Source organism: Rhea pennata, chromosome 16, assembly GCF_028389875.1.
Source record: "Rhea pennata isolate bPtePen1 chromosome 16, bPtePen1.pri, whole genome shotgun sequence".
NCBI classification, from domain to species: Eukaryota; Metazoa; Chordata; class Aves; order Rheiformes; family Rheidae; genus Rhea; species Rhea pennata.
In genome coordinates this window covers 771,965-794,762 of record NC_084678.1, presented here as the reverse complement: position 1 = coordinate 794,762, position 22,798 = coordinate 771,965, and the positions used below count along the sequence as shown (strand labels likewise).

Sequence of the window (22,798 nt, the reverse complement as noted above, 5' to 3'; positions counted from 1 at the left end):
CCCTCATTTTACATAATTAAAAAAAACTAAACTCATGGAGATGCATATGTGCAGATGTATTTCAGCATTTAACTCTTGTAGTTGTCAGTGGAGATTCAAAATGCTTTTAAAGCAATGCAGTTCAGGCTTACAAGCCATACCCTGGCAAACCAAAAATGGGAACCACAGGGCTTAAGTCCCAAGTCAGGATGGGACCCTGGGACCATTATTCCTCTCTCCTACTGCTTTTCCAGAGGACTGCAGGCTGACTTAATGTACTCACTTGCAAAATGCCAATAATTCATTAGTTTTGCAAGCCAAATAGAAATGAATAGAATCCATGATCTCCTCATTAACTAGCTACCAATAGTTTAACTTCTATTTCTTAAGGGCTGTTTGTGTCAAACACCCTTGCTGTCACTGTTTCCCCCCACTTCTGCCTCTTTTCCAGCAGCAGGCTAGCATGTAGGTCACAAGTTGGAGACTGGGAGAAACTGCAAGGATAAATGCATTCTTTAGTAAGCTTTTCTGGAAGGACCTGGAATTTGTCATTCTCATCCCCATGCCCTGAATACAGTCTTTACAGAACTTTATCTGACAGCCTGAACTCTAATCTGCTTTTAAAGCAAACTGCAATTATACTTAGTGTGCCTCCCTACTCAAAATCTGCTCCAATAGGAAAACCGACAACTTTTCACTGCAGAAATTAAAGTGGCTTTTTCTTGAACAAGGCCATCCGTCTGCGCAACCTTAATCTGTCCAGCTCACATATGCTGCTGTAACTTGCACTACACTGAATCCAATTATGCCTCTTCAACCTATTAAAAAATATAGGAGGTTGTTGTGCAGGTTGTACAGGGAAGTATCAAACGAATAGATGAAAGCAAGCCTGTTGCAGAATGACTTTGCAGCCTTATTTCTGCAGACAGGCATGTATATCATAGTAAAATTAAAGTCAGAGATTTTTTTACAGGGACCAATGAATAGTTCATGCCAAACTATTTAAAGCTGAACTGAAACAACCAGAAAGAAATCTATGCAGGAGACAAACTGACATACACTTATTTGTAAATGCCTGGCAGTTATTAGTTATCCATTAAAAGCTTTTTAAATTATATTGCTCTGGCATCATGAACAGCTAAGAATGAGCTCACAGAACAGCATGTCTCCCATGCATTACACATTAGGTTAGAACAGCAGATGAATAACCTTGAGCTAAGTAGTCAGAAGTATCCACAAATCTAAACTATATGCACCAGATTAGGTAATTCGGTATCCAAGCACTGACTCACCCAGCTCCGTTTCAGCTGTTCTCCCCAGCGGCTGAAAGTTTTCCCCTTCAGCAAGAGGATCGAGACACCAGTCACAACCTGTCAAGTTCCATAAAGGTACCTGTTGGCCTCAAAGAGCTAAGTGGCTTTCCAACTCTTAATATATTTCCAGTGTTCTCCAGAAGGTCAATCCACATATAATGGAAATCAGTCTTCTGGACATTGTGTTGTCACCTTTATGGACAAGGATCCGAGATGGGCTTCACAGAGCCTTTGTGTTCCCTTTCAAAGCTGGCAAGCTGAATGGTAGTCATATCCCATTACTAACTCTAAGGACCAAGTTAGAAATCCAGTAGTGTTCTGACATGCATCTCAGCTATACACACAAAAATCTTACACAGCCACTAGTAGAAGAAGAACAAGAATAATAAACTATAGAAGCAAGACATAGAGCAGTTAAGCACATGCCTCTTAATCAAAAAGGATGAGCTTCTAGGTTTTCTGTCACAGCAACATCTGTCAATCACAAATTCTGCAGAGAATCTTTTTCTGAATACTTAGCTACAGTTGCAGAATAAGTGCACAAGTTATCTTAATCTGAAAGACAAGCAGGGCAGATTTGATCACTAGATACACGAAGTTTCCCCACACGCATCCAAAAGGCTATAACTTTGTAGCACCAAATTGTGGCTTAAAGGGCAAGTACCAGCTAAGTAATGCAGACCCTTTGGAGTCAAGTCTGCCAACTTACAGAAACTTGTAATCTGGCTTGTTATCATCCCACATGACCGGAATATATTTAAGATCTAATGTCACATGTTTTTTTTCTTTTTGTTTGGTTTTTTTTTGTTTGTTTGTTTTAATTTTGTGGCAAGTTATAACCCAGGAGTCAAGAGATCCTAATTCCATTCCTCTCTCAACTACACACTTCTGCACAACCTTGGGTAAATTACTTAATGGTCTGCACCTCTGCAGACTAAGTAGTATTACTCCAGCCAACAGCATCCTAGAAGTCCTCTCCTCTTTAACAAGAATTAAGGGTTATATTTACTTACTGCTAAAACAGCAGCAACTCCTCCACACCCCAAACAATACACACTGATACCTGAGATATACCTGTTGTTAATTCCAGAGGCATTTGCCATAAATGCAAAGCCCCTTAAATAGTGTAGGCGCATTCAACCCCACATAGGCTCAGCTACGATCTATTTTGCTTCCAGGCTAATAAGAAAAACTTCTCAGAACCTGCTCTGGCCAGAACTCACCAGCTTCATGCCGTGCTGAGTGTCAGCCTTTAATGACCACAGGCACTCAAAGCTTCAGCATCTATTCCTCATCCAGACAATACCCAACCCCCTTTTCTTCTCAAGCAGAGGGAGAATCCTAACAGCATCTTAAAAAAATGTGGCTTAGGGAAGAACATGACCTAATGAAACACACTATCATTATCCACAGCATCCAGGGACTCTTTAAGGGCCTTAACCATCGACCTGGGACGCTCAGATCCTGACCTGCCATAACCCTGCCTGGCTTAGGAGAGAGAGAGGAAAATCAGAGCACAGTGCTGGCATAACTTCACCCAAGCTTTACTACTTCTCTATTCCTACTACTGATGCTCAGCACTCTTGCTAAATACAGAGCAGTTAGCAAGAACAAGGTTACAACAATTTCTTCTGCTCCAGGAGCAAAGGAGACCTTCCCAAAATTTTAGGATACCACAATACTTATCTTCAGCAGCAACCTGGCTTTCCAGCACAGAGCTGACTAGTGGCAGTCACACCACAGCTAGGGGGCCAAGATTTCCCAGCAAGGACCCTGACTCTAGCCACAAAAGAAATCCTTGGCCCTCAAAGCAGCAAATAGGGAAGGCATAAGCGGGCTCTACCTTCCCAGGCAACAACCCGGGGTCCACGAGGAATTCAACTCGCGGAAGAGGCCCCTCTGCTTCGGACCCACCGAGCCTCAGCGCCGAGGGGGGGGGAGCCGAGGAGGGCGGCAGCCACCTGCGAGCCGGCCGGGCGGCGGCCCGGGGCGCGCCCGCCGCCGCGCTGGCGGCCCGGGCTGAGCGGAGGCGGCGGCGGCAGCGCGCCGGGGAGCGGGAACGGCAAGCGGCAGCAGGCAGGCGGGGAAGCGGCCGGCGGCGGCGCCGCGCTCCCCGCCGGGATGCCGCGGAGCCATGCAGGCGGCGCGGCGCGGCCCGGCCCCCCGCCCGCCGCGCCCCGAGCACTCACATTGCTTGAGGAGCTCCAGACACAAAGCCATGAGAGACACAAAGAAGGGGCGGAGGGGACCGGAGAGACGGGGAAGCGCGAGGCGGGGGGCGGCTCTGCCTCGCCCGAGGAGGGGGCGGCGAGGGCCGCTCCGCCGAGGCGAGGCGAGGCGAGGCGACGCGGCCGGGAACACCCTCCGGCGGGGGCGCCGCTCCGCACCGCAGGAGGCGGGCAGCGAGAGGCCGGGCGGGCCGCGGGCTCGGGCCGCGCTCGCTGCTCCTGCCGCCGCGGCGAAGGCTGGGCTGGAAGAAACAAGGGACGAGACGCACGGACACCGCCCGGCCCGACTCACCACCGCCGCCGCCCGGCCCCGCCGCTCCGGCTGCGCGCTGCCGGGCGGGGCCGCGCCTTAAACCCGGCCGCGCCCGCCCCGCGCGTCACCGCCACCGCCCCGCGCAGGCGCGCGGCGCCGCCGCCCGGCCGCGGCGCCGGCGGAGCCCCGAGCCCGAGCCGCGGGCGGCGAACTCGAGCGGCGAGCCGGAGCCGCGGGCCGCGAGCCCGAGCCTGAGTGCGAGCCGCGGGCCGCGAGCCCGAGCGCGAGCTGTGGGCCCTGAGCCCCGAGCGCGAGCTGTGGGCCCAAGCCGCGAGCGTGAGCCGTGAGCCTGAGCCCGAGCCCTGAGCACAGCGGCTGCCGGGCACTCAGGAGTGCACTTGCGAGGAGGTTCATCCTGGTAGGGCCCGTGATTGCCGGGCCCGAGCCAGCCCTTCCTCACACTTTGTTTGCTCCGAGTGCTTTACTGCCCCTTTCCTCCAGCTGGCTCCGGTCACATCCTTGTGCCATTTGTTTGCCTGGAACAGGATGGCTAGGCGTGTGTCAAAGAGCCCTTTAACCCCCCAGTGCAAGCAAGCCCATCTGTTGTGCATAGTGTTAATGGGGATTTGTGCTTCCTACGCATGGTCTGCTGGAAACGAGGAAGCCAAGCACAGCGATAAAAGCAGCTGGCTTTTCCTGCATTGGCAGCTGCTGCTTTGCAGAACAGTAGGCCACCACGAAGTCCCCTTAAACCTTCACCTTGCGCTTCTGTGTCTGTGCAGCGCCTTGTTCTCCTCGCCTTGTTCTACAGCCCAGTTGTGCTGGCAGATGCAGCTGTGAGCACACTTGCAGTGCAGGCAGAAAGGCAGAGGAGAAAACCCACCAGAGGAAAGACAGAGGGACAACTACTGTCCACGCAGCAGAGCACTAACTGAACCAGAGAGCAACAGAGAGCCTGGATCTTGCTGGAGGTTTGTACAATGTGGAGAAGCCAGTGCAGCAGAGCTGCTTTTCTGGTTCTGCTCGGGGGTCTCCATCCCCACTGGGGATCAGAGTTGCAGGGTGGTGAAATACTCCAGAAAACCATTAAAACTCTGCTAAATAAAAACGGTGCCTCTCCCATCAGAGCTGTGCCGCTTTGTCTCGTTGTCAGAGGAGGTGCTGGCAGGGCTCTGTCACACCGGACTGACAGCTCCAGCGACTGACAATGAGTGGGGTGCCATGGTGATAATTTTCCCAGCATGACTCTTTCTCTGCTGGAGAATCTCTCACGCATGTACAAAAGGGTTTTTGCTTGAGGGATCTCCTCTCAGCCCCCATGCTCAAGTGGTTCATAGCCCCTCAGGTTTCTGGTGAGAGGTCACAGCTTAGCACAGAAGATGGGCTCTGAGGGGACCACTCACTTTTCAGTACAGAGTTCCAGCAAGGCCCTTGCAGGGAGTGACTAGATTCTTTGCTGGCAATGTCCTGGGTTTATAAGGTGTCTTTAGTCTGGTCTTCCCTCTGTGACTCTCTCCTTAAGGCCATATTCAGCACTCCAGGCCCAAGACCACTTGCCTGTGGGCCAGGCTGCTGGGCTTAACTACACAGAACTAGTGGGAGAGAAGTGTTACTGAGATGCCCTTGCTGCAGGATTATTCCAGTGAAAGAACAGTGTTAGCTGGAAGGAAATTCCCTCTCCAAATGCAGAGACAAATGAATGGAAAAGAACACCGTGAGGGAGATGTTTCCACGTGGTCACAGATTTGCCAGTGGGACTCCACAGTGATAGGGGCAAGGGGAGAAAGAATTGAGTCTCATTTGACTTGGTGCTGTCACTGTCCTCTGTGGCCAAGTTTTGTATCTCCTACTAGATTCTCTGAGCTGCAGCCTTGAGACAGGAACAAGTTAGGCTGGATGTGTGGAGGGGAGAGAAACTGATAAAACTCACTTCCAGGCTGCAGGAAGAGCCTACTTGATCAAAGCCAAGACAAGCTTGGCACCCTGGAGCAGAGCTGAACTGTCCATCCCTGGGAATGGACTTGCTGGTTGCTAGAGCAGTGGCTTGCTCCTCACTATGATCTGCTCCCAACTAGGCCAGGCCTTATCCCTTTGCTTCCTACACTTGAGAAATTCAGAGCTGTCTGAGGGTTGCTCAGATTGCAAGTGTGTGTGTGGAGGGGGGGGGGGGGAGGAGAAGTCCTGCAAGGCAATGACCACATCCGTACTATGGTCTGAAGTGAGATAGTGGCACTGGGTTCCTGCCAACAAGCAGTGCAGCACGGACGCAGCCTAAAGATTTTTTTTCCAAAGAGTTTGGACTGTGGCAGAATTTGTGGCTTTGCAGGTAGTTCTGTTCCCCACGTAGCTCACACAGGAAGCATATATACTATCCGAACGTGCTGTCATGATCAATCCTTGGATGCTCTGATTTATTTATGACTCATTAAGTTCACTGTACTCTGTGCAGAAGAGGTGGTCTGGCTTTTGCAGCAAGGAGCAATCAGAGGAAGTGCCTTGGTGAGATACTGTGCTCAGCTCAAAGACTGTCTCTTCACGGCAGGTAGGGCTGAGCTTCAGTCTCAGCTTTCAGTGATGGAATCAGTATGGGTGTGCTGGTTCTGTACGCAAAAAATAGAATGGTAAAGCAGGCTCAAGGAAGACCTTATATGATAGTCAGACATAGCCTTGAGCCTTAGAAACATGGGACCTGCAGGTCTGGGCCTCTCTGCTCTGCTGCCTACCAAAGAAAATAAGAAAACAGACAATTCAGCTGCTTCCTGTCTGGAAGACAGACACAGGCCTGGGAGCGGAGACTTGGCTGAGAGTTTGTCGTCTACACAGGATCTAAGTGACGTTGTAAAAATCTAAGCTGATATCTTCCTGAATCCTCAGGGATACTCACGTGGTGGCTTACCAGATGGAAAAAGCAGTGGAAAAGTATGAAGGCAGGAGAGAGAAAGCAACCCAGCAGCAGAGTGGAGAAGAGAACAAGAGAGACAAACACAAAGAAATCCTCATTTGCCTGCATTGTCTGGAAATGGGCAAACGCTGAGCTCTGAATGCATGTGCTTGCTAAAATTCATCTAGTCCCATTGTCCTAGCACATATGTGTGACTCTGAGCCAAGAGTGTTGTCTGGGTGTAGCTGCTGGGCTGTCTGAACAAGGGCACATACTCTGTGTTGGCTGGCCCATGGATGGATATGCAGAGAGGTGCTAAGCATGACTAACAGGAGGAGGGATACAAAGAAGACATCTGTGATTGCCTGGCATTAAGCCAGCTCCACGCTCATTCAGTTTGCATGGAAGGATGAAGGTGCTAGCATACTGTGACATTATAGGGCTCCCTCAATTTAAGAGAGCCTGCATGTCCGTTGTACCCGGCGTGTTGCTCTCCAACAAGTGTTGAGTGTAGCCTCATGGGTGGAACAGACACTTGGATTTGTGCTACTCCTCTCCCAGGTGATTTTGAGTGAGCTGAGGCACCTCTTGGTGCTTTGGTTTCTCCTTCTCTCAAACAAAGACAGTACTACTGACTCTCTTTGGGGTCAGCTTTGCAGTTAAAAGCAAGCAACAAGAAGGGCTTGGCTTTCTAACCACATTATCAAAGGATAATGCTGGCAGCTGCTTTTCTTTCTACTTCTTTGTAGATGGCCCCTGCTGGGAGAACACAGACTGTTGTCCTGGATCTTGGAGCCATGCTCACTTCCCAGTATTAAGATTATGTCTATGGGCAGCCACTTCCGCCTTCCCTACATCTGCTTATGTTTGCATGTAGCATTACGTGTTGGCTGAAGCTTGCCTCTTACAGGGGACTCCGAGCCGGTGTCACATTTCTGTTGGGTCTGATCCTATTGCAGCATGTTTCTGAAGTGTGAGAAAGACGTACATACAGCAAGCACTAAAAAGCAAGGTTGTTGCACTGGGTCCTACCCATAGCAGAGCTGAAACCTTACAGCAAGGAGCACTAAGCTCAGCTTTGCTGATGCAGGGGACATGGATTTTTTTGTTGGTGGAATTTGAGAGCAGGGTTTTAGCCACAAAACAGTGTTGCAGACCTCCTGAGGAAAAGGAAGCACTGCCTGGAGCCCAGAGCTTGGTGGTAGAGTTTCCATAAAAGCAAAGAAAGGATTAGAGATGAGAAATGTACATAGAATTATATAGAGAAACAGTAGTCATAGACTTCTTTGTGTCCTGTGGACACATGGATAGGTCATGGAACATAAATATCTGCCCTCCCGGGCACACACACGGGCACACACACACATACGTACACACTCCCTAATCGCTTTCCTGCTGGTATGTCAGAGAAAGCTATTTCTAGAACCTGAAATCTAGGTCAAAAAGAAGGAGAAAATCTGAAGGGAACGGTAATAGTCGCTCCCTTCAGAGGCCATATGGGGTCAGGTCTGGTTGATATGATTAGTAAGGGGGCCTCTGTGGTGCTTTACTCCTCAGCCGCAGCCTTTCACACACTGGCTGAACAATGTGTCCTGGTCTGTTCTGTGTTTTTTCTTTCTTTCTTTCTTTCTTTCTTTCTTTCTTTCCTTCTTTCCTTCTTTCTTTCTTTTTTCTTTTTTTTGGCTTAGTGTTCGCACTAGATTTGCAAAATAGAGAATACTGTGATCCAGACCTAGGTAGGCCTGAGGCCACCCTGACTGGCCAGCTGAGAGAGGAAGGGAGCAGACTTTGCCTTCAGGCACAGGCACCAGGTAATTATGATCCACAGGAGAGCAGAAAGGGCATAAGTGCCCTTCCGTCACAAGCCATAGCTAAGTAACTTTGTCAGAAGCTGTGGCAAGTCCCTCCATAGGTGAGCGAGCCTTTGAGAATTTCATCAGCTGGACCCACTCTCTGCACAGGGTTGCTTTGTGTCGTAATGCTGCACAGACGTGTGCAGATACTTTGTCTTTTCCCCATTATACCCAGCTGTGACCCTCCCTGCAGGGTACTGTATGGGGCCATCAGTGCCAGGAAACCAGACTAGGATCCACCTTTTCCCATTCCAGGTCAGGGTTACCACCACAGCAGCAGTGAACCTGGGAACCATCCCTCTAATTCGGAGTGATGAATAAAAAAAAGATGATGTAAAGAAGAAAAAAGGCAGGCTGAAGGCAGAAGACCAGGCTGTTTTCTGATGCCTTTGGGGAATATGCATCCCTGGATGCATATGTGTGGTGCCCTGGAAAACCAGCCTTGGTTTGGCAAAGCTCTGGCACATAGATGGGCAGAAGGTATGTGCAGCCCTGGAAGCTGCTTATGGGAATGTGAGTGGCTATATGGCATGAGCCTCCTGCCTGGCTCTTGGGGTCAAGGTGAGGCTTGCCTGAAGGAGTGGTCTTTCTGGAACTGTTTCTGCTCTGGGTGCTGCAGTTCCCTTGCCAGATTAGATTCAGGGCCTCCAGCTACTTTTCTGCCAGAGCTGCTATCACTGGGGTCAGCAACAAGGGAGAATTGGAAGGTCACTGCTTTACAGAGCTCACTCTCAGCAACATCGTTCAGGCAGACTAGCCTATTTGAAAGGCAGGTCAACAGAGGCAGAGCCCAGTCCTGAAAGAGGAACAAGAGCTGGATTGCCTGGCCTCTTAGAAAGAGATGTAGACACAAAATCCCTGTCCTGTGGGCACCTGGGCTTTCTGGGAACAGATTACTGAATCCCAGGACAAGCTGCTCCCATCTGAGCAAAGGTGATGTTACCAGAAGGCATCTGGAGGAATGGGAAGAGCTTGAGTAGGAACTGGCTTGGTATGAGTTTTTCCTGCTGTCACTGGAGTGTTGATCAGAGGCTGGGCTGGGATCTCCCCTCTGGGGAATGTCACTTTATTTGGCCATGCTTTACTCACCTCTCTCCTTTCCTTTTTTATGTCCCTGGACATAAAGTATTCAGAGCTCTTTGAGCATGGCTCCATGTCATTTGGCAGTCTATTAAGCAAGCAATTCCCAGTGATGCTTCTAATAATAAGGAACTGGGGCTATGAAGCCCTTTGTTAATGCAAAGGATTCAGAGTGGCTGTCAGCAGAACGCCTGACAATTAGATGAATAGGTTTCCTGGGACTTTCACGTCTCCTGCTTTGTAAGGCACAAAGCTTTGTTTAACACTGATCAAGGGCAGTTCATCATCTGTCTTGCTGACTGTCAAATGGGAGCTAATTGCCTTGCAATGCGCAAGTGACACACAAATTTGTGGGAGGACCTAGAGCCATGTGGCTGATCAGAGGTGTGGCGGCTGTCAAGCCTCTCCCTGCCATGCATGGACCCCAAAACTTGCAGCACTCCATGAAAGGGGGCTTGCTGTGTGTCCTCAGCTGGTGACTGAATCCCTAGGACACTGCCTAGCTTGGTGATTTGAAACCGCCTGTTGTTCTCCTCAAAGATGAGAAATCTGTGTCAGACACATCATTACTGCTGTGGATGCCTCTTCAGGATACTTCCATACAGACAGGAAATGCAGTCCTCCTCTCAGTGACTGGGCACGTGATGTGAACAGTTCTCCCAGTCTGGTGCATGGATGCAGGTGCGGGAAGGTGTCTGTGAGAAGGGAATGGAGTGAGGATCCTCAGTCATCTGTCCCCATAAACTAGCATGTAGCAGAGGTCAGGAGCGACAATTCAGCCTGCAGATGATGCCTACCTGATTTGGTATACTCAGTTCTCTTTATTTGTCTGCACTGATGCAGTTGAGCTCGGAAGCACCAGTCTGAGCTTTAGGAGGCTCCTGCTACATTATATTACAAAACCAACCAATTAAAGCTTCCGCAATGCACACGTGTATTTGCAAGAGGAACTGAGACCAGGTGGCTGATTAAAGGTGTGACTGCTGTCCAGATATGCCTCCTGCCTTCCCCATCAGGCACACACAAACACAGATGTCCTCTCTTCTCCATTCCCCCTCCTCCTCCCCCCATCAAATCTGTTCCCTACTGAAGTCCCAGCAGCCAATGCAAAGGGATGGAAGATGCTTGAAATCAGCAAGTCTGTGCAGGGTTGCATTGGACAGATGGTGGCAGGGTGATTTCAGGGTGGCAACCAGTGATCTTGAAAGCCTGGTGCTATGCTATGCCTTCTATTGTTTCGTGATGTTAGCCTGGATATGCAGCAGTACTGAGCTCACCGTTGGCTGCCCTGTTGATGAGAAGCTCTGCTTGCAGGGGTGGGAGCAAGCTGGTTTTGTGGGTAGTGAGTTTGTGGGCAGAGAGGCTGTTATAAATGAGGGACCTGGACTGGGCAAGCAGCCCTTCCCTCCCAGAGGGTCTCTTCCAGAGCTCTGCCTCATCATGTGATCTTCCACAGTGCTAACCCTGGAGCACAGGCCATTAACACTTGCTCCATGAGCAGTGTGCTGGCCTACAGAACAAGGGCTGGGGGCAGGGGTAGGTTCGGGGCATGAGCATGTCTCTGTGGGCAGGAAGACCTGGAACAGGGCAACTCATAAAAGACATGATGGCACTCCCCATTCCCGCTCTCTGTGTGCTGCTGACACAGTGCTCCAACCTGGCTTCCACCAAAAGCACACTCCAGAGCTGGGGAGTGCCTGTGCTGGCAGCTTCACCCAGCAGGATACAAGATCATTCTGAAATTCTCCCATTGCTCTGCAGATTGGTGCTAGTGTCCTGTTGGTGCCAAGAGCAACCTGTCCTGCTGGACATGACCCCAGTGTCACTGTGGGTGATAGGACTTACTGTTTGTCCCTGCTTCATTAGCAAAACTGTACAATCCCGGCAAGAGCCCAGACTCCTGCTCCTCTTGCCCACTCGAGTATGTGCCAGGCACGATGTCCACTCACAGTCAGGTCTGTGAGCAGCAGAAAATTACCTTTTCCAAGCTGCATTCCCAAACCAGTCTTGGAATTTAAACAGCCTCCTTTCGACACACTACCCTCCACCTGGCAGAGGAGCTGAAAGAGATGTGGGATGCTTTGAAGAAAGCAATGCAAAAGTGATGCAAATTTAGTGACTTGAAGCAAATGATCTGCTTCCAGCATCATGTGGAAAGGTGAAGGCTTTCTCTTCTGGGGAGGATGCTGTTGGCACAGCCATCTCCATGCAAACTTCCTTGGAAAGCTGTTCTCCAGAGCCTGCTCCCAATTCTCTGTATACTCTGTGAGGGCTTTGCATGCCGGCTGAAATGCTGCAGTGAGAACAGGGCTGCTCCTGACACCAGAGTTTTGCACAGCAGAACCTGTCACCTCTGCTCAGGGCTTTGGGACTTATTACCAGAGGAAGCATTTCCTGAGCAATGATCCTGTCATCTGCAGCCCTCACACACACTTTCCAAGGGAGGCACAGACCACTGGAGAGTATTTAAGCCACTGCTGTAGATTGCTGTTCTAATTCACCTACTCTGAGGAATGCTCAGTGAACTCTGGGCTTACTCGCTGGCTGACGAACCACAGCGCTTCAATAAACACAAGCGGAGCCTGGCTGCACTACACATGGCCTCCAGGCCAAAGCTATGCTGCCCTCAGGGCTGGGGAGCCAACACTAGCTGATTTTTGGATGAGATGGAAAAGCAGTGCTTTCATCTCTTCCCTCACTGGCTTTCCTGCTGCCCCATGCAAGATCTAAGCAGCCCTTGTCATTGCTAGCTGTCTCAGACTGGTAATCCTGGTGTCCTGGCAAAATTCCAGCTGGAGACAGAGCACTCACTTTCCTTGCTTCCCACCAAGGCGTTGAATACATCCAGTGTCTTGGGAGCCTCCTCAGGGAGCATTGCTGATGGGTACAGTAGTTCTGCTCCCCAGTAGTTCTGCTGGGGAGCGTTAACAGCCCTGGCTCATCCCAGAGGTGGCAGAGAAAGTGGCTCCCTTCTTTACAGGGCCTTTGGAGAAGAAAGGGCTCGGTAAGCAGGAGCTCTTGCTCCTGTGAACCATTTGGCAAAGAGACTGCTGTCCTGCAAGGCTGGGAACTGCCTTGTGGTAGTGACGATTCAGCTGATTAGAAACATCAGCTGAATGAGGCTGCCTTCAGCCTCTCCCATTCTCCAGAGGATAGAGTCACTCCTGACTCATATCTGAGGGAGAGGCCAGGCTTTTGTCCAGTACAGTAATTACTAATCAAAAGAGAAAGGCCTGTGTGGAGTGAGTAATGCCCACAGCCAGTGTCAGCAGAGATAGGCAGGGTGTCTGGAGCTGAGTATAACATTATTAATTGCTCAGGAAAAACAGTGAGCTGAAGCTGCAGGGTGCTGGGCTCTGAGGCTCAGAAAGGCTCACTAGTGCCATCAAATTTAGAGCAAGATTTGTTTTTAGTGCATATCAGAGATGTTTGGATCAGGACCTCTAATCTGAGTACACCTGAAGGGAGAAGGGCAAATACTATGAGATTCATTAGACATCTGTGTGGCTACTGCAGTTCAGCTTGTCTCCAAGACAGAAAGGAACTGGGGGAAGTGCAGCCAAAGGATGAACTCCTAATGTCGCATTGTCAGAGGATTTTGAAAGAAGGCTAATCTCCAGGCAGCTGTAATCGAAGTGGCAGCCCAAGGGCTGGGTGCAGCCAGTGACACTGTCTGCCCCTTACCTTTTCAGCCCTGGCAGCTGGAGAGGGAAGGGACTGCAGTCAGAGAACTGTGAGCCTGCCACATGACACTGCATTGCCTCTCATGGAGCTTAGTTAATGCCTGGGCCTGCACAGGAGTCCTCTTGGTGAGCCCCTACTCAGATCCAGTTCTTCTCTGAGTTCTGCCTGCTCCTCTCATCCTTAGCTAGGAGGAAGCCTCACCAAACGCTGCTCAGATTGCTGGGTCCAGCAGGGTCAGACCTATCTGTAACACTGCTGGAGGAAATTCCAATCCCTGAGAGTCTAGAGGGGACAAACTCACACCATGAGTCTCTCCCCCCCAATCTACTTCCAGGAGTTCTGTCTTTTGGAGGAGCCTGCAATAAAGTTCATGGTGAACCCCAAAGCCTTGTGACTCTTCCATCACTGAGGGACAGGGGCCTTATATCCTCTTGGCTGAAGGGTCTGCAGAGATCAGGATATGCTCAGATCCCAGGAAAATGATGCAAAGTCCCTGATACACATTTTTCTTCCCAACGATTTTGGAGAGAGGTTAAACCTGTCATCTGTAGCCCAGATTGGAGGAACAACACCTAGATGCTTTGCTGAGAGAAGGAAGAACAAGAGGAAGAAGAAGGCTCTCAATAGCTGTCTCAGCAGCTGCTTGGCCCCTGCACCAAGGCTTGCAGAAGAAAGGCTGCTTTTCTGTACAAGATTCCCTCTGCATCCTCAGCCCCACAGGACTCCCAGCCCAGCAGACAAAGGCTGCTGCCCATCCTCCTAGAACCCGCAACAGGGCAAGGTGGATGTCCCCTGAGATGCTCCCAGCTGCAGTACTCAGATCTGTTTTTTGGTTTGGCTGAGCCAAGAGACAGCTCTCCTGGACTTCCACACACTGTATTAACTGTGCAGGTAAGAACCCCTTTGCCATTTCAGCCCCTGCATCCAGAGACACAGAACCATCCATCCTGGCCCACATACACTGGCTGCTGTACTTCCTCACCAGCACAGAACAAGCTCAGAGACACAGGTTCTCCCTAGATGGCCACAAAATTCCTGGACAGCTGTGGCTGGAGATACCTCGTGCAGATATCTGAGGGCAGCACCTTGCACACTCAACACCTTCCAGGCAATTCAGTGGTGACCTCGCCCATGTTCCACCAGCCCTGTACCCCTTGGTTTCTGATTTGCTCACTTCCCCTCTGCCTCCCCTCACGGCCCACCGCTGGCACTCACTGCTGTTGCTGGGCAGGGTCCTGCTGCCGCTGAGGCTGCCTGCCGGTGGCGGGGAGATTGAGCGGACAGAGCCTGTATCCTCTTCCTGGGAGCAGCCCGCCTGGATGGCACGGAGGTAGCTGTGGCTCCGGGAACGGAAGTAGCTGGGCAGTGGCAGGTCCAGCACCTCCACGGCAGCTGATTCGGCCTCGCTGTAGGTAGAGTCGCAGACTGCCTCGTACTGCTCCCCCAGCTCTGGCTCTCCTGCCTGCACAGGAAGAGGGGCAGAGCCAGTCACCCCCTGCTCAGAGCCAAGCCTCTTCCCCTTCTCTTTCCCCTCGCAAATTAGTCTCTCTCTTCCTGGAGATCTCTGTCCTCCAGGGCTGCTGCTATTTTTAAGTGGGTTTCAATTATTTGTAGGCAAGACTGTGAGGTTTAGTGGTCAGTGCTCACTGCAGAGCAGGACTCCTGAGTTCTCTGCCATGAGAAAGTGGGGATGAGGGCCTCCTCCAAGGCAAGAAAGTCCTTGCTTGTGGAGCAGGAGAGACTTACCACCACAGTGCCTACGAAACACTTCCCAGGCTTTGATGGAAAGGCTGAGAGCATGTGAGGCTAAAATCCCTGTTCAGCCTCTGAAAAGCCTCCTAGTGCCTGTTAGCATGGCCAGGAGAATCCAAAACCCATCAACAGGACCCCATCAGCTCAGGTGTTTTCCTCCCCTGGGGGAGATTGCACAGCCTTATGTCAATGTGCAGTGCAGAAAGAGAAGATAGGAAAGTTTGGACTAGGTGGGGTGATATTAGTAGCCCAAGATTGCCTGGACCTGTGCTGTGGTGTTGCTGTCAGGAATTCAACCCCAGCCTTGTTGAAGGTGAGGGATCAGGAGATGGCTGAGTGCTGGGCCAAGGCGTGGTGTGCCCCGAGCAGAAGCAGCTCTGTACCCTGCTTTTGCTACTACCTCAGCTTCTCCCTCCCACACCATGCCCCCGCTGCCCTGCCCTGTTCTCAGTCAGCAGCAGCTGATGAAACTTTAACTCAGGAGAGGCTCACCTGGATTACACCACAGCCAGCCTAAAACAATGTGTTTTGAAATACAGATGCTGAGAGATGCTGAGATTGGACCTGTTGCCCGCTCCTGTCTCTCCTGGCCCTTTCTTAGGCCTCAAGAACAGTATGGCTGGTGTTGGTGTCTGGAGCCTTTCTCCAGTTTCCACAAGGTTTGGCTCAAAAAGCTCATTAGTTTCCATACAAAAGTGATGCTCCCTAATACCCCTCCCACCAGGACTAGGGAAAACCAAGCTCTCCAGCTGCCCTAGAGTGCTTTGGATTGAGAAGATCTTCCTTCTGCTCTTCCTGCTGGCTCCTGGGTGAAGGCTGACCCCACAACCTGCCTGTGCACTCCAGGCAGCATTCCAGGAGTGACTCAAGAAAACTCTGTGAGGAAGGAAGAGGGAAACACCAATGGGACGGTACCTGATCTCCATGGGTAAATATCTGAGGGATAAGTGAGGGGGATCCAAAGATCTGGAAGAAAGAGTTGGAGAAGGTTAAAAGCTAAGAATGGGGGAGACCCTCACACACACAGCCACTGCACAGGGACTGAGGACGACGGGAGCAGATAGCCTTTTCTCTGGGACCACAACTGCTGACAGTTCAGCACAAACTTCAGAACTTGTAAGACACCAAGCAAAATGCTGGTGTGGCCTGGCACCACTCAGGCTCCTCAGACAGTGGCACAGACATGGCATGGCAAAACTCCATGGAATGTCTCCAAACTGGAGAGAAGGTATCGATGCATTCAGCCTGTTGTATGCACCATATATAAATATATAGATACACAGGGCACACTTGGACTCTGACAGTGGGAACACAATGCTACAAAACCCGTCAGCACATGCAGGGTGTCTGTGACTGTGGGACAAGGGCTGGTGTGACTCCCAGTCAGCACCTCAGCTAAGCTCCCAGTATGGATCTGGCCAGCACCTCAGCTCCCTCCTTTCTGTGCTACAGGAGGAGTTCAGTGGAATGTCCAGGAGAAAGTGATGGCCCCCCACAGCCTTTATCTGACACTTGAAGAGCCTGAGTGGATGGGCAGCTGGAGTGTTCCACGGCAGGGGAAATTTGCTTGGCCTTCATCTAAGCCTTCTTGGTGTTTGGCTGGGCAGCTCACTGCAATTTCCCCTTTCACCAGTCCAGGAAGAAGGCACTTAGAAATGATACTCCCTTCTCTCCATAGCGCAGTCACAGCACACACTTGGCATAACAACAGATGCTTGACAGACACTGTGCTGCCTGTGGGGAGAAATCCTTTTTCTTCCTCCCCAGGCAGTTCCTTCCATCCAAGTTCTGCAGATCACGTCCACGCTATTAGGTCTTCACTATGTGAACTGCCCAAGATAACCCATCTTGGGAAGAATCCAGGTTCAAAAAGTACACCAGATGAAGGGGCTTGGGTCTGGGACCTAGGTCGTGACCCTCCACAGAGAAGGGCAGCTCAAAGTGTGGATGTACAATGTTGGCTCTGTCAAACCACTGGTTCCCTTGCTGTGAAAGGTCGATACTGACATGCACATCAGAAGAACTCCAGGTTTCCGGAGATTTGCAAGGTGGAGCTCGGCTGGCATAAAACCAAGTGGAGTGAACTTTTCTTGCAGAGCTGGCGATACTCCTCTTTGGGAGGACTCTAGGGTCTGTCTTGCTGTACAAACAGAGAAGGTGTTGAAGGTCACACAAAAGCGAGGGCAGAGGAGGAACTGCCTCTGGTACTCATAGTATGAAACAGCAGAGCTTCCAAAAGATCAGGCCAGGGTAAGCATACAAAGTAGATGTACTAGGTCCATCCTGAATCAACAGAGGTACAATATCTGGGGGAGGGGCAGGGGACCTCTAAATCTCAGTCCAGCTACAACTGGACTCTTTGGTCTGTAGAAAGGCAGGCAAAGTGTAAATGATGACATGAGCCCACACTTGATCCTAGTACTGTGGGCAGCTAGGATACCACCTGCATCACAGGGCTAAGGCTCCATGTCTGGAAAGGAGTATTTGTCTACGCAGCTCCTAGCACATCAGCTCAGACCCTTCATCTCCAAGAACATCCTGGTGTTTTTATGGGTGTGTTGGAATCAGCTGCTAGATGGTAACTTTTGGCTGGAGGAGAGCAAAAATTAAGTGGGCATGTTGTCTCACACCTCCTTAAAGATGGCTTGGCTTCAGACACAGGTTCACATACAAAGCACAAGAGTACAATGGTCTGACCTCTTTCTCTGTGCAATGAAACACCCAGCACATTGTTGCTGATGTACAAAGAACGAGACTGATCACAAGGAACAAGTACACCCCGTGAGCAATACTCTGTGCCCTTCCCCAAAGCTCTCCACAAGCGGCTCCAAGCACACTACTGGGAGTAATAGCAAGAGAAACCAACCTGTGGAGCTGGAGAGGCCAGGCTGAGATTAATGTGTACTCTGAGCCCCATGGATCTGTATGGGGGTGACAGGGCACAAATCTCACAGCTTCTCCATGGTCTGGTTCATGATATCCGGCCCACTTCTTTAACCATTGTGTTGTGCTGCCTTCCTTGATCATTGGATGCTGGCAGTGTGTGGGGATGACAGATTCTGGAGCAGCTCAGTGGGGCACGTGTGCACACACATTGCCATGTATACTCATGTGAACAGAAACTTGACATGAGAGAGGCCCAGAGTGATAGTGAAACAGCTGGGCAAGGTTTGTGGAGTCATTGCTGCCCCAGGACACTTTCAACTATGTACTGAAAGGAAGAGTCCCTGTCCCACAGCTGAGATTAAGCATATGGGACCTATGCAAAAGCCATATCCTGGCACAAGTTATTATGGAGCCTGAAAAGCAGCTGGTTTATAGCCACCCAGCCCTTAACCACTACAGTTTAATCCCAAGGTGAGGCTTAGGATAGGACAGGGAGTTATATCCTGTTTGAACTGACGACCTCCTAGAGACCAGGGTCAGAGCACAAAAACCCAGCTTGTGGCGAGGAATCTGCCATCCACCAACAGTGCCTCCACTAGGATCTTTGGCTTTGCCTAGAGACCATCTAAATTAAGTGTTTTACCTTCACTAATGCATGGGGAGTAGGAATATCCACTGAAGACATTCCCATTTAACTGCCAGAACAATCTCATGAGTTACAGACATCTCATTCCTAGGCCCAATCCACTTCACAAAGGATGAGATTTTCAGAGTAAAGCAATAGTGGGATTACTTTCCCTAGTTCTAGCTATGTAGAGCTTCTGGCAGCTGGCCCCAGGCTACACACTGTCTTTTGGATGAATGAAGTCAGCAGGGCCAGTCCCTGCTCTGTGCCCACCTAGCATGTGCAAGGAGCTTGCAGTGGGAGGAAGCTGCCTTGCAGGTAGCTCTCACTAAGGCTGTGTGCAGGCTCCTGGATGGTGCCTGTGCTTGTGCACAGAGCAGCCCTGAGCTTTACCCATCATTGTGAAGGTCTGTGCAGAGCTCTGGGCTGCAATACCTGTAACCATGGCTAGTTTGACTTCAGCTGCACCAGTGGAGCTGAGGGGAGGGGAAAGCTGCAGCAAGAGGGAATCATGAATATGAATATCATGAATATCATACTAATATGAATCAGAATTAAGGAGCTGGCCCCGAGGCTTTGGTAAAGCTGCCAGAGACTAGGTTGCCCATTACTGGAGTTCAGTCTGAGCCTTATTCTGCAGGGGAAAGAGAGATGTTCCTCTTTCCCCTTAGCCAGCCTCCTTCATCTTTTGGGATCGTGTGTGTGTGTGCAGCTGGGTACAGCTCTCCAGCATCTCACCTGGCTGATGCAACTGGACTCATTGACACTGTCAGAGATCTGGTTATATTCTTCCTCCCAGGCTGGGAACTTTGGAGGTAGGAGGATCTCAACAGAGTCCAGGCGGTCCAGGCTCCTGTTAGGAGAGAGAGAAGGGTGTGAGGGGGCAGGTGCACAGACATCTGCCAGGCATTGGTGTGCATGGCAGCCTAAAGCCAATGTTGGGCACTGAGTCCATGGCTTGGCCCTGGTGGCAGCTCCTAGAATAGAGGGAAGCACTTTCCTGCCTTGCCAGCCCTGGTTTGAACTCTTTAGTCTGGCACATGGGTGGAGGCTTTGTGGAGAACAAGAGGAGGAGAGAGGACAGGAACTTGCAGCCCCCTGCAAGGAATGCACTACAGGTGTCAGGTTAGTCTAGCCTAATCCCAGGGAGCACACAGGACATGTGCCAACCCACATAGTCATGCCCTGGTTACAGACTAACTTCCAGCAGAGACTGATGTTGGGTGTTAAACAAGCCAGCTCTTCCCTGCTCAGACTGGCTGGAAGGGTGTGGGGCATGGGGTGACAAAAGGCTTTTCAATTATTTTTTTGTGGATGTTTAAGCTGGAAAAATCTGCAGGATTTCTTCTTATTTATTTATTTTTTAATAGAAAAAACCCAAAGATTATCTGGAAGAAGGTCAAAACAAACTGAATAGCAGCATTGCATGAGCAGAGGAGTTCGGTATATTCTGAACAGCTTTCTCTGCAGGCTCTGGGGGAACCACTGTGCTAGGGTTCCTCTATAGCAGAGAAGAGAACAGCAGAGCCTCATATTCAGCCCAGCCCACCTACAGCCTCTGCCGAGAGCCAGGCACCCAGGGGTGAGGTGGGATGCAGGAAGGATGGGAGTGATGCGGCAAGGACGGGAGGTATGTGGGATGGACGGGACTCTCATTCTTCTACACCACCATGACATCCTGTGTGTGGCTGAAGGAGCCTTTGTCACAGATAAGCTGGATATGTTAAAACCTGCCACTTTGAGTGCATACCCTGCACATTAGACCTGTGCTGTCCTTTATGAACATGCTGAAAGGTATGGGCTCTGCAGGCACAGCCTGTTATCCTGGGCATGTGGCAGGGCATGCTGCATGCATGGTAGATGACACGTTTAGCCATGCCAGCCTAGGTTAGCTCCTGGGGAACTCCCTTTTGAATTGCTTGTGATCCTAACAGAGTACTGTTGGGGTGAACAGTTCCCCCTCATCCAGAAGTGCCACGGAGTGCAGAAGGCCTGTCCTTCATCAGCATGGGCTGGCCTATGTGCTGGGGGATTCTCTTGCTACTGCAATCACCCTCAGCCCATCTAGTCATTGGTACTGGCCACACAGGGTGGTATGGTAGTATGGCAGCAGTTCTCCAAGAGTGGGGCCGTGCCCCCCTCAGCTGCTCTCTGCACAGCCAAAGCACTACTATTTACAGCAACAGCTGCAGATCTTCAGAGGGCTGGGAGCACCATGGCCTGTAGGAGAGACAGCAGGACTGGGACTCTGAGGGATGGTGAGCCAGCTTACCCTGGAAGGGTTAAGTCCAGGATGTGTCTGGGGAAAGACAGGAGCCCTGTGCAGTGGGGCAGACCCCATGGAAATCCTGTGGCACTTCCTGGGTCTTCTGGGGCGTGAACAAGAGTGAGCAGGAGCTTCTTCCATGCCTGGTGATGGAGGAGACACCTGGCCCCCAAGGAACCTGGTACTAAACTTGACCACTCATCAAGGGCCACTTCATGCCCCAGGCCCTGGACTATTCTTTTAGTGTGTCATTTCCCTTAGCTTGAGAGGGTCTCATCTGTGAGCTTGCTGAGAACCTGTGGTGCAAATCAGGCATGTTCTGGGGGCAGGCAGTGTCCCTGGTAGCTTTCATATACTTGCTTGCTGAACTTCATCCCCTGTTTTAGCCTCACAGCCTGGCTGTGGGGAAATGGAGTCATAAAACAGGTTACAGATTTGTTTCAAAGGGCAGAGATCCTCTCACCAGGCTAGGACCCTGCAGTGACCTGAAATCCTATCTCACTCCTCTATGCTTCAGTCCTAGCCAAGACTGCAGCTCTCTTTTTCTTTGAAGTCCCTCCCGTCTTGAATTACAGATCTGGTGACTCCTGGCTGACAGAGACTGGGAGATGGGGCCAGCAGCTCTTGCTGAAGAGAATCAGTCTCATGAGTTAGGCCTTGTGCAGAGCTCTGGTGAGCACTGGCACTGCAGTTGTGCTGGGGCAAGGGCTGTAGATAGTGCTGCCAATGCTTCCTGGCCAGTCTGTCTCCAGCTGCCTGTGCCATCAGTATGAGTGCCTGATGGGGGACCCCAATCAGGCCTCACAGCAACCAAACCAGCCACAGTATCCAAAGAAGGATGTGAGGGAGTGAGAAAACTGAGGGGGTGGTCAGCAGATGGCAGCCGTGCACACGCTCTGGCATGGGACTGACTGGGATCAGTCCTGTGCAAGGCACAACACTCAAAACACTCAGCACATGCCCAGCGCAAGACCTCACCAGTCTGGGGCTGATTCCCAGGGGACAAATAAGCCAGGACATTTGGCTTCACTCACAGAATTACAGTGCCAGGAGCTGGCAGAACTCTCTCTTTCTTGGGACAAGATCATTCCTTCCAGCAAATCTTCTCTTGCTAAGGTCCAAACACTCTCAGACATGAGTGTTGCCAGCCCTCAGTGCTTCCCTGAATCATTGCTCTCCCCACATAACTGCATCCGTGGGCCCAGCTGGCTTTGTCCTCTCTACTCAACCACACTGCTCCAACCCTTTCCTCAAAGCGGCATATCTGTAAACTCCAGCTGGATGCCACAGCAGGCCAGAGGTAGGAGAAATTCTACATCCTGATGGAAATGACCAGAATAGACAACTAGCTCAGCATAGGAATGTTCTGACTCTCCCAACCCGGGCATCTCTAAGCTCACAGTATTTTACACCAGGGACTCCTGGACTCAACTCTTCTCCCCCTCAAGTGTATGTGAAGGCAAGAAATAGGGATGGACTCAGAGCAGGCACTTCCAGGGCTCCCTGTGGTTAATTTTGTTTCTGATCAGAAAGAGACATCTCATCTGCAATCTGATGCCACCATGAGGGGTCTCCATGTTGCCTATTGTTTCCTTACTTCTTTCTGGATATATTTGCTGAACTGTGAGCAGTTCACTTCCTGCAGCTGCTCCTGCCTCCTGCTATCCTTCACACCCTCACTTGAGCCTCAGCAATTCCTATTTCAGTCATAGCCTATTATAGACCCCTGCTACCTTCTGCCAGGAAGCAGGGCAGCTGGGAGGCAGTGAGGAGATGAGGTGACTACGTTGTGTGTTCACCTACTATATACATTGCATAGAATTACCTCCATTCATGCAGTTCATATTGACCTTGTGCTGTGAGAACTCAGCCACTTGCCCTGCACACAAACTTGTTGTATGCCCTTTACTCTGCTATCTACACCAAACTAGCTTGGGTCTTCCTCCTGGAACACCTGGTCCTGGGCATTTTACATTGTCTTTCCTGATTGTAGGACAC

The 22,798-nt window shown here is 50.8% G+C and overlaps 1 protein-coding gene across 5 annotated transcripts in view; it reads right to left on the bottom strand.

Annotated features, from left to right (window-relative positions):
• DLGAP4 (DLG associated protein 4) overlaps positions 1-22,798 on the bottom strand; it is a 77,256-nt gene that overhangs the window by 44,448 nt on the left and 10,010 nt on the right. Inside the window, exons 4-6 of one of the 5 annotated variants that reach the window (XM_062589091.1) lie at positions 19,273-19,387; positions 15,939-15,989; positions 14,487-14,733 (exon numbers count right to left, since the gene is read on the bottom strand). In XM_062589091.1, the coding sequence (XP_062445075.1) occupies positions 14,487-14,733; positions 15,939-15,989; positions 19,273-19,387 (413 nt within the window). Of the gene's footprint in view, positions 1-3,481; positions 3,690-14,486; positions 14,734-15,938; positions 15,990-19,272; positions 19,388-22,798 lie in introns of those variants that run through there. The other 4 variants (XM_062589089.1, XM_062589092.1, XM_062589093.1 and 1 more) reach the window with 4 other exon arrangements.